The following is a 13,198-nucleotide window of genomic DNA, read 5'->3' on the forward strand; positions in this document are numbered from 1 at the left end:
TTCACTTTTGTCTTCATTCCACTGTCAGTGGCTGCACACCATTCTAATTGCCTTGCTATGATGGTTGCAGACTGAAATGTAACAGAAGGTACAATACAAACTCCTGGGAGCAAGAATCCTGTTGTTCGACTGGCACATTTGATCAATTTGTAAAGTTATGGATCCTGGAGAGCTTCTATTACATTGGTGAGGCAGTGTGCAGAGGCTAAGGTATATTATTCCAGACCTGTGAGGACTACTACTGTGGCTAATAGGTTAAATTCAGCTTCCTTGCCTGTTCTGTCCTTCACCTTTCTGCAGATGCTGTTAACAAAGAGGCCAATTTTAGGAAAGAAAATAACTTTTAAATTTAAAAAAAAAACAAAAAAAAACAAAGGTATCGACTCCAATACTTGAGCAGACTTTTCTGTATAGAAACGTTGAGTACTTTTTCAGTAGTATATATCTGGGCCTTTTACTGCTTTTAATCTATTTCCAAACTTTGAGCTTGGTTGTAATATGAAGCTATTCTCATTAATGACAGTCACTGAAGGGTGGGGTTTTTTGTTGGGTTTTCTTTGGTTGGGGGGTGTGTGTGTGTGTGTCGGGGAGTGGGGGAGGCAGGTTGTTTTTGTTGCTGAAATAAAACATCTCTGTGGTGATTCTTTTGTGATATGTCAACTCTCATTTCACCTGTTTCTTTATTTTTATAACTTGTATTTCCCCCCCAGTCTTTCTTTGAAAGGTCTGCATTAATCAGTTTCTCATGAGAATATTGTTGCCTTCTGCATTTGTAGATTATTCCTGAAATTCAGGGGGCGGTGTGTAGTCAGTTTTGTGAGATACCATTTTGAGGTAAATTCTGAATTTTTATTTTTGCAGCTGCCTTTAAGTTGTAAAGCTATACATAATTGGTTTTGGGTATTTAAAACAACAACAAAAAATTCTTGATTTGCAGTTGTCATGGTATAATGCCCCACTCTGAACCTTAGTATTCAAAAGATGGGATACCAGCATGAATTCCTCTAAGCTCAATTACCAGCTTAGAACCTGTAGCGCTGTCACCAACCAGGAATTCCAGTGTCTGGTACACTCTGGTCCCCCCAAAACCTTGCCCGGGGACCCCCAAGACCCAGTCCCTCTGGATCTTAACACAAGCAAAGTAAATCCTTTCCCTCACCGTTGCCTCTCCCAGGCTTCCCCTCCCTGGGTTACTCTGGAAGATTCATAGAATCATAGATTATAAGGGTTGGAAAGGACCTCAAGAGATCATCTAGTCCAACCCCCTGCTCAAAGCAGGACGAATCCCCAAATGGCTCCCTCAAGGATTGAACTTACAACCCTGGGTTTAGTAGGCCAATGCTCAAACCACTGAGCTATCCCCTCTCTCCTCCATCACTGTGATTCAAACTCCTTGAATCTTAAAACAGAGAGGAAAATCCACCTTCCCCCCTCGTTCTCTCTTCCCCTCCCAGATTCTCCCTGAAAGAGACAGTAATCCTAACACAGAGAGAAATTAGCCTCTCTCTCCCCCTTCCCTCCTTTCTCCCCACCAATTCCCTGGTGAATCCAGACCCCGTCCCCTGGGGTCTCACACCAGAATAAAAAACAATCAGGTTCTTAAACAAGAAAGGCTTTTAATTAAAGAAAGAAAAAAACAGTAAAAATTATCTTTGTAAATTTAAAAAATGGAATAGGTACAGGGTCTTTCAGCTATAGACACTGGGAATACCCTCCCAGCCTAAGTATACAAATACAAATTAAAATCCTTTCAGCAAAATACCAATTTTAACTCCTCCCAGCCAAACACATATTTGAACTCCTCCCAGCCAAATACACATTTGCAAATAAAGAAAACAACCATAAGCCTAACTCGCTTTATCTACCTAGTACTCACTATTTTGAATCTATAAGAACCTGTATCAGGGAGATTGGAGAGAAACCTGGTTGCACGTCTGGTCCCTCTGAGCCCCCAGAGTGAACAACAACCAAACACTAACAGCACACATACAAACTTCCCTCCCTTAAGATTTGAAAGTATCCTGTCCTCTGATTGGTCCTCTGGTCAGGTGACAGCCAGGCTCACTGTTCTTGTTAACCCTTTCCAGGCAAAAGAGATATGAAGCACTTTTGTTCTATTAACTCTTATTTATCTGTTTATGACAGCAGTCTTTTTAATCCATTTAAAGAAGAATCATATAGTTACAGTTGTCTTTGATTCTACTTCCCCCACAAAAATCCTAGCTTTTCTGGGGTCAGTGAATCTGTGGAGGATATTTTTAAAACTACTTCAGTGATTTCTAACAAACAAATAAGAGTTACTTATGCCAAGCCAATAGTCTCTTCATGTTTTTAATTTGGAGCAAGAATGCAGTAGGCCTAAGTTTAAATTTCAGTTAAAGGCTGTATTACAAACCTTCTTGTAAGTTTTTGCAAATCCGACCACAATGGAATCCATAGAGTACCAAAAATATTATGAAACAAATGCCTCCTGGGTGGCTAATTATTAGGATTCTTTCCTTTTGACTAAAAAGGAAGCTGCTATCTTTGTAAAATGTTGTCTGACTTGTAAGAGCAGGAATGAGCTGTGGCGGTGAACTGGGAACTGTTAAATTGTTATTTGTGTAGATTTTTGTATTCTTTCATTATTATTTAACTGAAGACAATTATCTTTTAAATGGAAGTGCTGCACAGATACGTTTTAATCCTTTACAGCCACACTATACCATTAATATCCTGGCCTGTATTATTAAAAGGTTGTGTAAACAATTATTGCATTATTTGCACTGGTTCATAGATGTTAACTATTCTTCATATGTCCAACATTTATTACATTTTAAAACAGTGCTTGCTGTTAATTTAATATACCTTATTTAGACAAACAAATGTAATCACTTTTAGATTTATTTAATTAAAAAACTCCAAAACTGCTCTGCTCATTTGAGATGAGAAAAGTGATGCTGTTGCTATTTATCATATGCTATTTATCATATTGCTGTTAAGGCATTGTTGCTACAAAGAGGTTTGTAGATGTTTTTAAATTGGTGTTGATCTTTCACATAGTGATATTTTTTGGATTATTCCCAGATCAACATGATTACCCTGCACTAAAAATTTTAAATGCCATAATTTTCATGAGAAACGACGAGCGAGGTAAATAAGGTAGTGTACTAAAGAGTTTCTGCTTTCCAAGAAAAAATGATAGGAAAGGAATGCACAGAAGTTCAGCCTAACAGCCCCTTGCAGTGTCTGTTTGAAGGTAACATCTCTTGGCTTCTGTTACTCCTCTTTGGTATGCTTGTATAAAGTTTTTGTACCAAAGATCAAATTGCAGGGGGTTCACCAGTCATATCCTCCCGAATTTAGGCACAAATTATTTCTAATCCCAGAGATCACTGCTAAGTGACTTCCAGATGGATAGGATAAAGCTAGGGGCCAACAAGTAGTATTTTCTATATGTATGTATATAAAATCTGATCCCCAAAATGTAACAGTTTATTAAAAGTCAAATTTTAAAAAGTTGCTACATGGATGTATTTGGCCCTACTTTTAGTGCTTGTAAATGTACCTGTGATGGGGTCTATCAGGCCTTCTCTGCCCCTTGCTGGAGGCATTAGCACCCTGACACTCCCAGCGCAAGAGAAATCCACTCAGACTGGGTGACCAACAGGACAGTCCTCCAGAAGCCTAGAAGGGCCAGGAGAAAATATTGACCAATCAAGAACTCAGGGGCCAAGCTGGGTGAGACTGGGACAGAGGAACATCGCCTCAGGACTAACCCAGGGCCTTCCTTTAATGCTGCAACTAAGCACTTGAATTTTGAAGGTTTTTTGTCTTTGTTTAAAGGTTCAGACAGCTGCATACTGCATTGCTGTTTTGTTTCTTCATAGTTTAGAGACTGACACCAAGTGTATGGCACCGGCTACCCTGTCACAAACAGGCAGCCAAATCTTGCAGACTAAGGCTGAGAGTACCTGCAATATGATGCATGGCCTTGAAGGGGGTCCTGCAAAGCAGCCCCACTTACCACAGTACACTTCAGTAGTCTGAATTCAGGAGGGGGAACCAAGTTTGTCCTAATTGCCTTGTTTAGCTTACCCAATTAAGTAGATAACCCTTTTCTAACTTGGTAGTTTTTAATAGAAAATAAGACACATTTTATTCCCAGATTCGCCTTTTTGCATTCCTATTGACTTCAGAGCTGCAAAAAATTTGAGGAAAGGTTACTGGAGCTGTGGAAAGTACTGATTTGGTGTTTTTTACACAGGATTATTTTCAGTTTGGAGTTTTTTCAGCAGTGGTGTGTGCCTCTTACGGAAGGGTTTCTGCAATGTATTTCTATTCTTCCTCCATTGTGAGAGGTCTGAGCACACATTTTAGCTGAGGTTATTATGATGCGGGTGCGGGGAGAAGCTTTATAACCTTGAACCCTCCCGTGGTCGGGTTTGGTGGCAGGAGTTTCTGCTAATGGACATAATTTTTCTGCTCTTCCTGATGAAAGATAGGGATCAGCCTCTTCTCCCCTCCCATTGAATTTTTACAGATTTTTAAAGTACTATGTATTAGTGTATATATTAATCTGACATGGATTTATCATGGCTTTTGATACTTGCAATTCTATTCTTAGGGAGCTTTTGTACTGCTGCCTGTTGTGGTACAAAAGAGAACGGGAATTTACTAGTGCATGGCAACAAGCTTTCATCTGATTCTATGGGTAGAGGCTACTTGCCCCTCTCTTATACAAAACTCATTGAGTGGGTTACTAAAAAGAAATCTAGTGGCAGAAGTAAGCTTATATCATTAACTTGCCTATAACTGAACAGAAGGAAAACAAATTAATGGCAGCTAAATTTCCAATAAAGCTAAAAGGTTGCAACTCATACATGGAAACTAGTAGGCTCCAAAGTCCTTGGCTGACAGCCATTGGAATTTTTAAGATTTTGAGTTTCCATAGTTCTCCATTAGTGCCCAAGAAACAGAAGAATTAATGCAGCATTTAGTGATGGGGTTATAAAGAATCTTCCTTAGCTCATACAGAGGTCTGCAGCTGTGCAGAAGTTTACCAAAAGCCCCCTTAATTTACTGTGTTCACTTTTTCAAGAAAATTAGAGTGATAAGGTATTTCCCCCTTCATCTTGGTTATATATAACTCCGTAAGAAGGCGTTCTACAGAAAATGATTTTTGCTTGTGCTGTAATTAAGTCCAGTGTTTAATAAAGAGCAATACCCTTACAATTTCTATCAAGTTTGTAACTTTATATGTAATAACAATAGTGGGACAGATTCTCAGTTGGTGTAAATAAGAATTGTTCCATTGACCTCAGTGGAGTTAAGCCTATTTATACCAGCTGAGGATCTCTCTGGTGATTTTTTTCTATCTTCTCTTGAGAATAGGGTTATAGAGCACAGGTACCCAATAAATGATTTTACCTTGTGTGTCATAAAATGTTCTCCGTAGCTATTTGAATAAGGAGGAGAATTGAGTAGAGGTGCAACAAACAAGAAGGAAGCCAGAGAATATGCAGGACAAGAAATAAAAATGCACAAGTCCTGCAGCCACTTTATAATTTACATATCACTAGATAACATCTGTAATTCTAAGTCAGTTAAAAATGCAATACCTTAGGTTAAAGAGATATTGTGTCAGCGTGATGCTGGCTATGAATTGCTTGTCTAATAGTGTGTGCTGAGTTCAGAATACTGGAAAGCAGAAATACACCCATGGAAAACCAAGCCTATGGCATTTCTTCAAATACTGTTCTCAACACCTCTCAACTAAATACTTATCAACATATATATCAACATTTACAGGACAAAGTACACAGTGGGCAATTCAGTGAAAATGGAAATAGTTAACATCCATTTTCAGTCTTTTCAGCACTTAAATCAAGCTCTACAAAAGTAAACTTGAATATAAGAAGCTGCTGGCACCACAGAAATCAGAGTTTTAAGTGATATTTAGGAAGAATAAATGACCAAAATTTGGTTGATTTTGATAAATAGTTTAATTTTAGAATTTTTGAGATTACTGAGCCCAGTCCTTTTTTCCCTAGAAGTCTTGTCCCCTGCAGAAAGTAATTTTTGTAGGCCAGATCCTGCAAGCTTCTAAACACCCTCCACTCTCTCTGGAGAAGTTGGTATTTCACAAAAGTGAGATCTGAGTCATCAGCAGAGATCAGGCCCAGGTGAGCAAAGGCTGTCTGAGGTTAACATCTGCTTTTTCAAACAGAAATAGCCTTAGCTATTTAAAATACACAGCACAGTGATTGGATTTGTAGGCAGATAGATTATAATCTATCAGGTCTTTTCCATCACTAACTTCTACAGTTCTGTGAACTGAAACACCTAAGAACTGATTTAACTTATAATAGGACATTCCAAGGAAAGTGAGTTCACAAATAAGCATAATCTAAAAATAGCTGCTTACCTTAGCACTTTTGTTTTCCAGATTGTGTCCCAGCCACCCAACTCAAGAAGTTAAGCATTTTCTAGAACCAGTAATGTTTAACTTTCTGGTTACTGTTCCCCTAACAGTGCAGAGCAACCATTATTTTTATAATGTTCCATAGGTTTGTAGGACATCAGATAGGCTCCCTTTGTTTATTGTCACCCTTTTTGTTTGTTCTGCTTTGTAAACTCATGCTGGGATTTATCACTTCGCCTATGTGAGAGTTACAATAGTGCTACTTTTAAAATATTGTATTCACTTCATGTTTATTATCAATAAAGACACAATTATAAATTGGCAAGTGGAAGGAGGGAATTTGTATACTGTAAATGAAATAGATTTAGCATACTGGAAAACCTATGGTATTAAGACATAAATTATCATCTCTCTCTCTGTGTGAATGACATAATAGTATGAATCACATGGACAGATCCCCCTCATATTCATGTTTTCATGGACCACTTCCCCTCCCATTTGCAGTCACATGATGTCTAGGTGGCAACTATAGCATTGTTTATGTGGAAAAGAAATAAAGTATTTAATGTATTTTTCTGTCCTTCAATGTAATTTAATCCCTGGAAACATGAAGCAGCCTGCACCATGTGACCAGTCAGCTGTCTGGGCCACAAGCAAGTGCTCTGTGGAACACAGTTTAAGAACATCTGTATTTAGAGAATAAAATACTTCCATTGACTTCAAATCAGGCCCATTGCACATCCAAATCTATATTATAGTATAAATATTCCATACAGACACATATGAAAAATAGGTAATATTAACGACAATAATTATTTATCATTGTCAAAATCAGAGTTACAAATAATAGAGTTCAATAATTAATTTTCTTTCTTTTGATCCTGGTTTGCTCTGTTATCTTAGAATATGTTGTATCTCTTTTCATTGATATAAAGTATTACTTTTCCTTTCCACCTTTAGATATAACCTTCGTGACCCTAATCTAACAAGAAACAGAGAGAAAATGTTTAATATTAAAGTACGATAGATGGGAAACAGTCTTGGGTGTGAATGGAGGCATGTTTTTTATGGAACTCTAAAGCCTGTAATAATTCAAAGTAATGGATCACATTTTCCCATCATATATTAATTCTAATAAAGATTATACACCATTATATGAACTGATATATGTCAGAACCTTTAGCAACCCTAGTAATCCAATACTGACCCTATTTTCTAAACCCTTGTTGTTCTAATGTAATAAACCTGATAGAACTCTTATAAAAAGTATCAGAATTCACCCATTGGTATTGTAACTTTGCTTTATTTTTTTCTCCAGATTTTTGATAGATTCCTCATTTGAGTCAATTCCCTCTTCCACCTATCAAAAAATTTTCGGTGTTTTCAGGTTTCATGATTTTGCCAAAGTGTAAAACAAAAAGAGGCTAGGAACATTAGAAAGACATGCATTGGAATCTAGCTGAAATCTTAGTAAAAGTGGTAGAATTTTATATGTAGGACTATCAGCACTTCGTATATTACATCTGCAATATGTTAATCTTCTTTTCTGAGATGCTGGCTTTGGAAAGAAATGCCACTTTTGAAATCATAGTTACTGTTCATCTATAAAAGGAAAAATAACTAATTTAGTAAAAGTTTGACATGCTTAATCTGCATTTTATGGGTCTTCATCTTTTGTTTAATTATTTTTTTGAACTCTAAGAGTGGCGGGAAGTTAATGAGAGAGATTTCTTTGACTAAATTTCACAATATATCTTTGGTTGAAATGTAGTTTCAGTTCCTTCTTATTTTCTATTTGTAGTTGCTGTAGATTTTTAAAAATATATAAATCAAATTTTATATTTGGTCTCTGTGGTGCAACTCTGGTAACAGAACCAGTATTACCTTATAACCCAGACTTTCCCTGTCAATTTTTTTCTCAACATTTGAAATTCTGGCTAAATATCATTAAACTTGTGACACCCTGTGGCAAAGGTGAGTCATTACATATCTAGTATAGCTGCAGAATATTGAATCTATTTTTATTTATTTTATTTTATTTGTTTCCATCCTTTCTGTGCCAGAGACTTCACTCTTCCAAAACTGAGCAACACGCTGTTGCCTCTCACACCCTGGTCCAAAATAGTGGGAATGTCAAGGGCATTGTTGCATCCAATATTTTGTGACAAAAATTAAGAGCTCAACTAGGTGTGTACCTTATATTACCTGTGCTTTTATTCTGAAACTGCCTATTTATTCCTGATGTGTCTCAGTCCTCCTTTTCACTGAACAGCTCTCCATATATCATTTGTGCACTGCACGATTCCAAAACCATCAAGGGGCAAGCAAATGCTTCTGAAGCCACAGCGTTTACTACAAATTGAACTCATCTCTTTAGAGACTGAAAATCTCTCCCCTATCAAGCCCCCATCCGTGTATTTTAATGCCCAAAAGTCGTGTATGAAGCAGCTATTTTTATTGATAGCATGTTGTACTACCAACTGAGCTGCCAAGAAAACCGAAAAGACTTCCAAAAAAAAAAAAAAAGAAAAAACCCTAAGCCCCCAGTTTGTGTTATGGGTTTATAAATCATCATCCGTGCAATATCCTCTTTGTTGAATGAGATCATACTGACCTCTTATAAAGTATGTCATGGGAGGATGGAGAGCTCTTGCCAAGTCTTAAGTGACTTGTTACAACATTTGTTCCTCTCTAGTATAAAGCAGAGTTTCCCTACAAAATCGTGTTTTGCTGAGGCAATAAATTAGCTTGCCAGAACATTACGTGCCCACATCTGTGGATTACTACTGTATTTACTTGTAATTTAATGTTCTGTGCTTTATATCAGCTACAACAGAAATATGAATGGTATGCACCTTTAGTACCTAGATCCTTAATCTTGCATGTTCTGCCAGAACTTGGTTTAAAAAAAAAAAAAATTGCTTTCGTTTCTCCCTTTTTTGTTTTGGCATATTGTCACATTGCTTCAGTTACAATAAATCTTTAGCTTGAGCATATAGGGTAGCTAATATCTAACAGATATCCTGTTATCAAAAATAAAATAATACTGTTTTCACAGCTAGGGCAACAGTTTGTGTAGCATAGACTTTAGGCACTTCAAGATAGCTAAAATCTATGAGGAAATGGTATGTGTTTATACAAAAAAAAAAAAATGGGCACAAGTCTGAGAAGTCACTGATGACCTTTGTTGTTATAGGCAACTCTGGTAGCAATGCCTATAGTTAAGGTTGCTTAACACGTTCCTTTACAAGCCTATGTTTTCAGTAGCTTATAACTTTGCTACATTTTAACTACTTGGTCTGAAATTTCCCAGGTTGAAATATTTTGGAAGAGGCTGCAGGGATGGGGCAAAAGGATTTGTCACCATTAGTTCCCTTATAGAACCTGGGATAGAACCCAGGAATCCTGAGTCTCTGCATTGCTTTGCTTTCTAGCAAATAACTGTGAAACCCAGTGGCAACGCCCCTCTTGTGGCAGTTAAACATAGAAGAAAAGAGCCCAGGAATGCTACCTGTTCAAGTGGTAGAAGACTGTGCTGTTTTACAAAAACAACGAGGAGTCCAGTGGCACCTTAAAGACTAACAGATTTATTTGGGCATCAGCTGAAAAAAACACTTCTTCAGATGTGCTGTTGTAAAGACACAATTCTGCTGTGGAGTCAGTATGGTGCCACATAATGGCATTTTTTTTTCAATTGTAAGATTTTTTTTTAAAGGAAATTACATTTTTAAAAAAATTCAATACATACACATAAGGGATCTGAAATAAGTTTGCATGAGGAACATTAATTCAGGTATTTCCTAACTTTAGAGCACTTAATTTTGCAAATTTAGTATTCTGGGTTTTTTTTAATGCCCACAATGTGCTTGTCATTATCGACACACTCAGGAAGAATCAGGTTATGGAAGAAGCAAACTAGTGGACTATCAAAGCTAGCATCACTGACAGAGCAGAAAGAGTGAAGGGTAGTGTAATCAGATACAAAAGCCCATAAGTAGAGTGGAGCAGAGTTGTGAAGATGAGAACAAGAAGCTTATCCTTGATGTGATGAAAAAGGTGGGGCAAGCTGTAGGATTTGAAGAGAGGATGGCATGCTTAAGAAGATGGCACGGAAGATAATCTTGGCTGTGATTTAAAAGGAATGTGGGTGGGGCAATGTGGATGATAGGCCAAAGAGGGGAGGATGGAGGTGGATTACCCTAGCAATACAGGAAGTGGTAAAGCTATGGATATATTTTAGCTATGTAGATAGAGAGAAAAAGGTAATTTTGGAAATAATGGAGGAATAAAGTAGCAAGGTTTTGGACATAGCTTGAATGTGTGAATCACTAATGAAGAGGAATCAAAGATGTGTGTCTGTGCATAGGCCTGGGTGATGAGGAGGATAGTATTATTGACAGTAGTGCGAAGAATGGCTGGCTTATGGGGCATTTATGAGGAAAGAGTATGAGTTTAGTTTTAATCATCTTAAATTTAAGGTGGCAGGAAGACCATCAAGAGCAGTGGTTTGAGATGTGGGACTGAATCATGCAAAACAGGTCAGCAGCGCATAGGTAGATTTGCAAGTCATGAGCATAAGATGATGGCAGCTGATGAGTTCGCCTATGTGAAGGGAAGAGGATGGGACTAAGAATGGAGATCTGTGGTAACTCTAGAGATGAAATACATCCTTTTACATCTTCTAGAATGCCATTGTTAGATTTACTTCAAACCATGAAACAAAATAAACATGTGATCAACTTTGTGACATTATTTTCAATATTAATTATATATGGAAAATAATATGTGGAACTCAAAACTTGAGAACTCAACGTTTCTTAAAACTTGACCTTTGCTTCCATAACTTAGGTATATAATGGTTATTCTTTTTAGTATTTTGTACCTTGTCTAATGATCTTGACATCTTTGTCACAAGTATTACTAAATCGTTCATATGACAACCACTTCACTGTAAAAATATATTGTTTAGGTACAAAGGGCACTTCAGATTCATGATATAATTACATCTACCTCTTGTTGCATTTATTGCTGTTCTCTGAGATATGATTTGTAGTTCAAAGAGTCAGTTGACACAGTATTGAAATCCACACTATTTTCTTTCAAAGGTACTTTACTGGTACTTGTACTTAACAAGAAATTATAATTTATTTCTACCTTTGGCTTTTTGTAGTGGTCTTTTATAAAATATGCTACTAAATGGGGTTCTTCTGTGTATTTACATATAATAATTTAGACATTGTGAGATCTAAAATGAATTCAGATTATGATCATATCCCATATCCAGAGAATCAAAGTGTTAGAATCAAGTGGAGGGAAGGAAAATGCAGTAAAATGGCACAATACTTCATAAATCCTTAGTCGTATTATTTGTCATTAGTATTCTTCAGGACCTGATCTTGAATTGGGATCTGCTCACATGGATTGTGTGGAGTCCATCTGATTTCAGTACAACTCGGATGTGCTGGGTTCGACAATAGTGGATTGTAATACAAGATCAGGGCTGTAAGCTGTACATGTTACCCTAAAGGAAAAATTCCTGGGACCTGATTCTCTGCTCCCTTACCCCAGTTGTAATGGGTGTAACTACTTTGACTTTATTATTTATTTATTATTTTTATAGCACCTAGAAACCCTAGTAATGGATTGGACCCGGTTGTGCTTTGTGCTGTACAAACACAGAACAAAAAGATGGTCCATGGAGTTATTTTCGCTTCTCAGTCTAGGTGAGAGCAGAGTAAGGTCCAAGAAATACACACATTCTTCCACTGCAATAAAGACTTGATGACTTTCCTGGGTTAGCCCAGTTTGCAATCAGTTTGCTGTTCAACATATTTTCTTGGTTTTCACCTGTTTTCTCCTTAGGTATATTTGCTTGGCCTATATTAAAGACCTTCAAGACTGGACTAATTTTTAAACCTGTGGACTGGTGGAAGTTGTATCCTTTACAAAAGTGCGATGGTAATGGTAGAGATGTACTGTCTTGGCTGTCCAAAAAACAGGGTCCTGGCTATGACTTGGGCTCTTAGGTGCTACTGCAGTACAAGTAGATAACAAAATAGTAGTAATAATGGCTGTCTTAAAATTCACGGGCTGGAAAGAAGAAGCTATCTGCTGTGTAGTGGGAGGAGCTGGAATGAGGAGAAAATAATGAAGCAAATTGCAACACATTGGCAAAGTTTCTTACAAATATTTTCAGTTAAGTCATTACATACTGTATGTTCTCAGCTGGAAAGTTTGTGTTGCTCTTACTTTCTTGTTGCATTTCAGAGAGCTGCCTCAATGTTTCATATCTTATAAGTGTATCTCACAGGAATTGTAAGATTTTTGTCTATATTCTATTTTTAGTTATTTATTAATACCCAGCTTAAAGTATCTCAGTAAAATGTTAGCCTTCCAAAATTTAAATGAAATAAGAGATGGTAGGAAAAACTTCAACTATGAAGTCCAGAAAAGTTTAAAATAAAGACAGTTATGTATGTTTCTTACCCTCCAATGCTTGTCAAAAGAAAATTATTTTTTCCTAGCATTAGTTATTAAAAAAAAAATACAGAGTTAGTGAAATCTGATCAATTCTCCCATTATACTTGTTTGTTCTTAAATATGAAGTAACCTTTTATAAGGATTTAAATATAAACAGCTCTGAAACTCAAATCAAGATAAATGTTATGGACAAGTACTTCACTGCTCTTCAAATATCAAATAGAATTCATTCCAAGACTTAAGATTAGAAATTCTTTAAACTGTTTTAAATGCTTGAACTTGATTTGCAAACTGCAGTTGCAGTTGAGCACGTAT

General features: G+C 36.8%; 1 protein-coding gene across 3 annotated transcripts in view; it reads left to right on the plus strand.

The window, feature by feature from the left end:
* Positions 1 to 13,198, plus strand: part of MICU2 (mitochondrial calcium uptake 2) — a 266,388-nt gene that overhangs the window by 74,725 nt on the left and 178,465 nt on the right. The window contains exon 1 of one of the 3 annotated variants that reach the window (XM_050937278.1): positions 12,536 to 12,598. The exons of the other annotated variants lie outside the window; for them this stretch is intronic. Within the exon in view, the coding sequence (XP_050793235.1) occupies positions 12,551 to 12,598 (48 nt within the window). The 5' untranslated portion in view covers positions 12,536 to 12,550. Of the gene's footprint in view, positions 1 to 12,535; positions 12,599 to 13,198 lie in introns of those variants that run through there. 3 annotated transcript variants of the gene reach the window in all.

Source organism: Gopherus flavomarginatus, chromosome 1 (genome assembly GCF_025201925.1).
Source record: "Gopherus flavomarginatus isolate rGopFla2 chromosome 1, rGopFla2.mat.asm, whole genome shotgun sequence".
NCBI lineage: Eukaryota > Metazoa > Chordata > Testudines > Testudinidae > Gopherus > Gopherus flavomarginatus.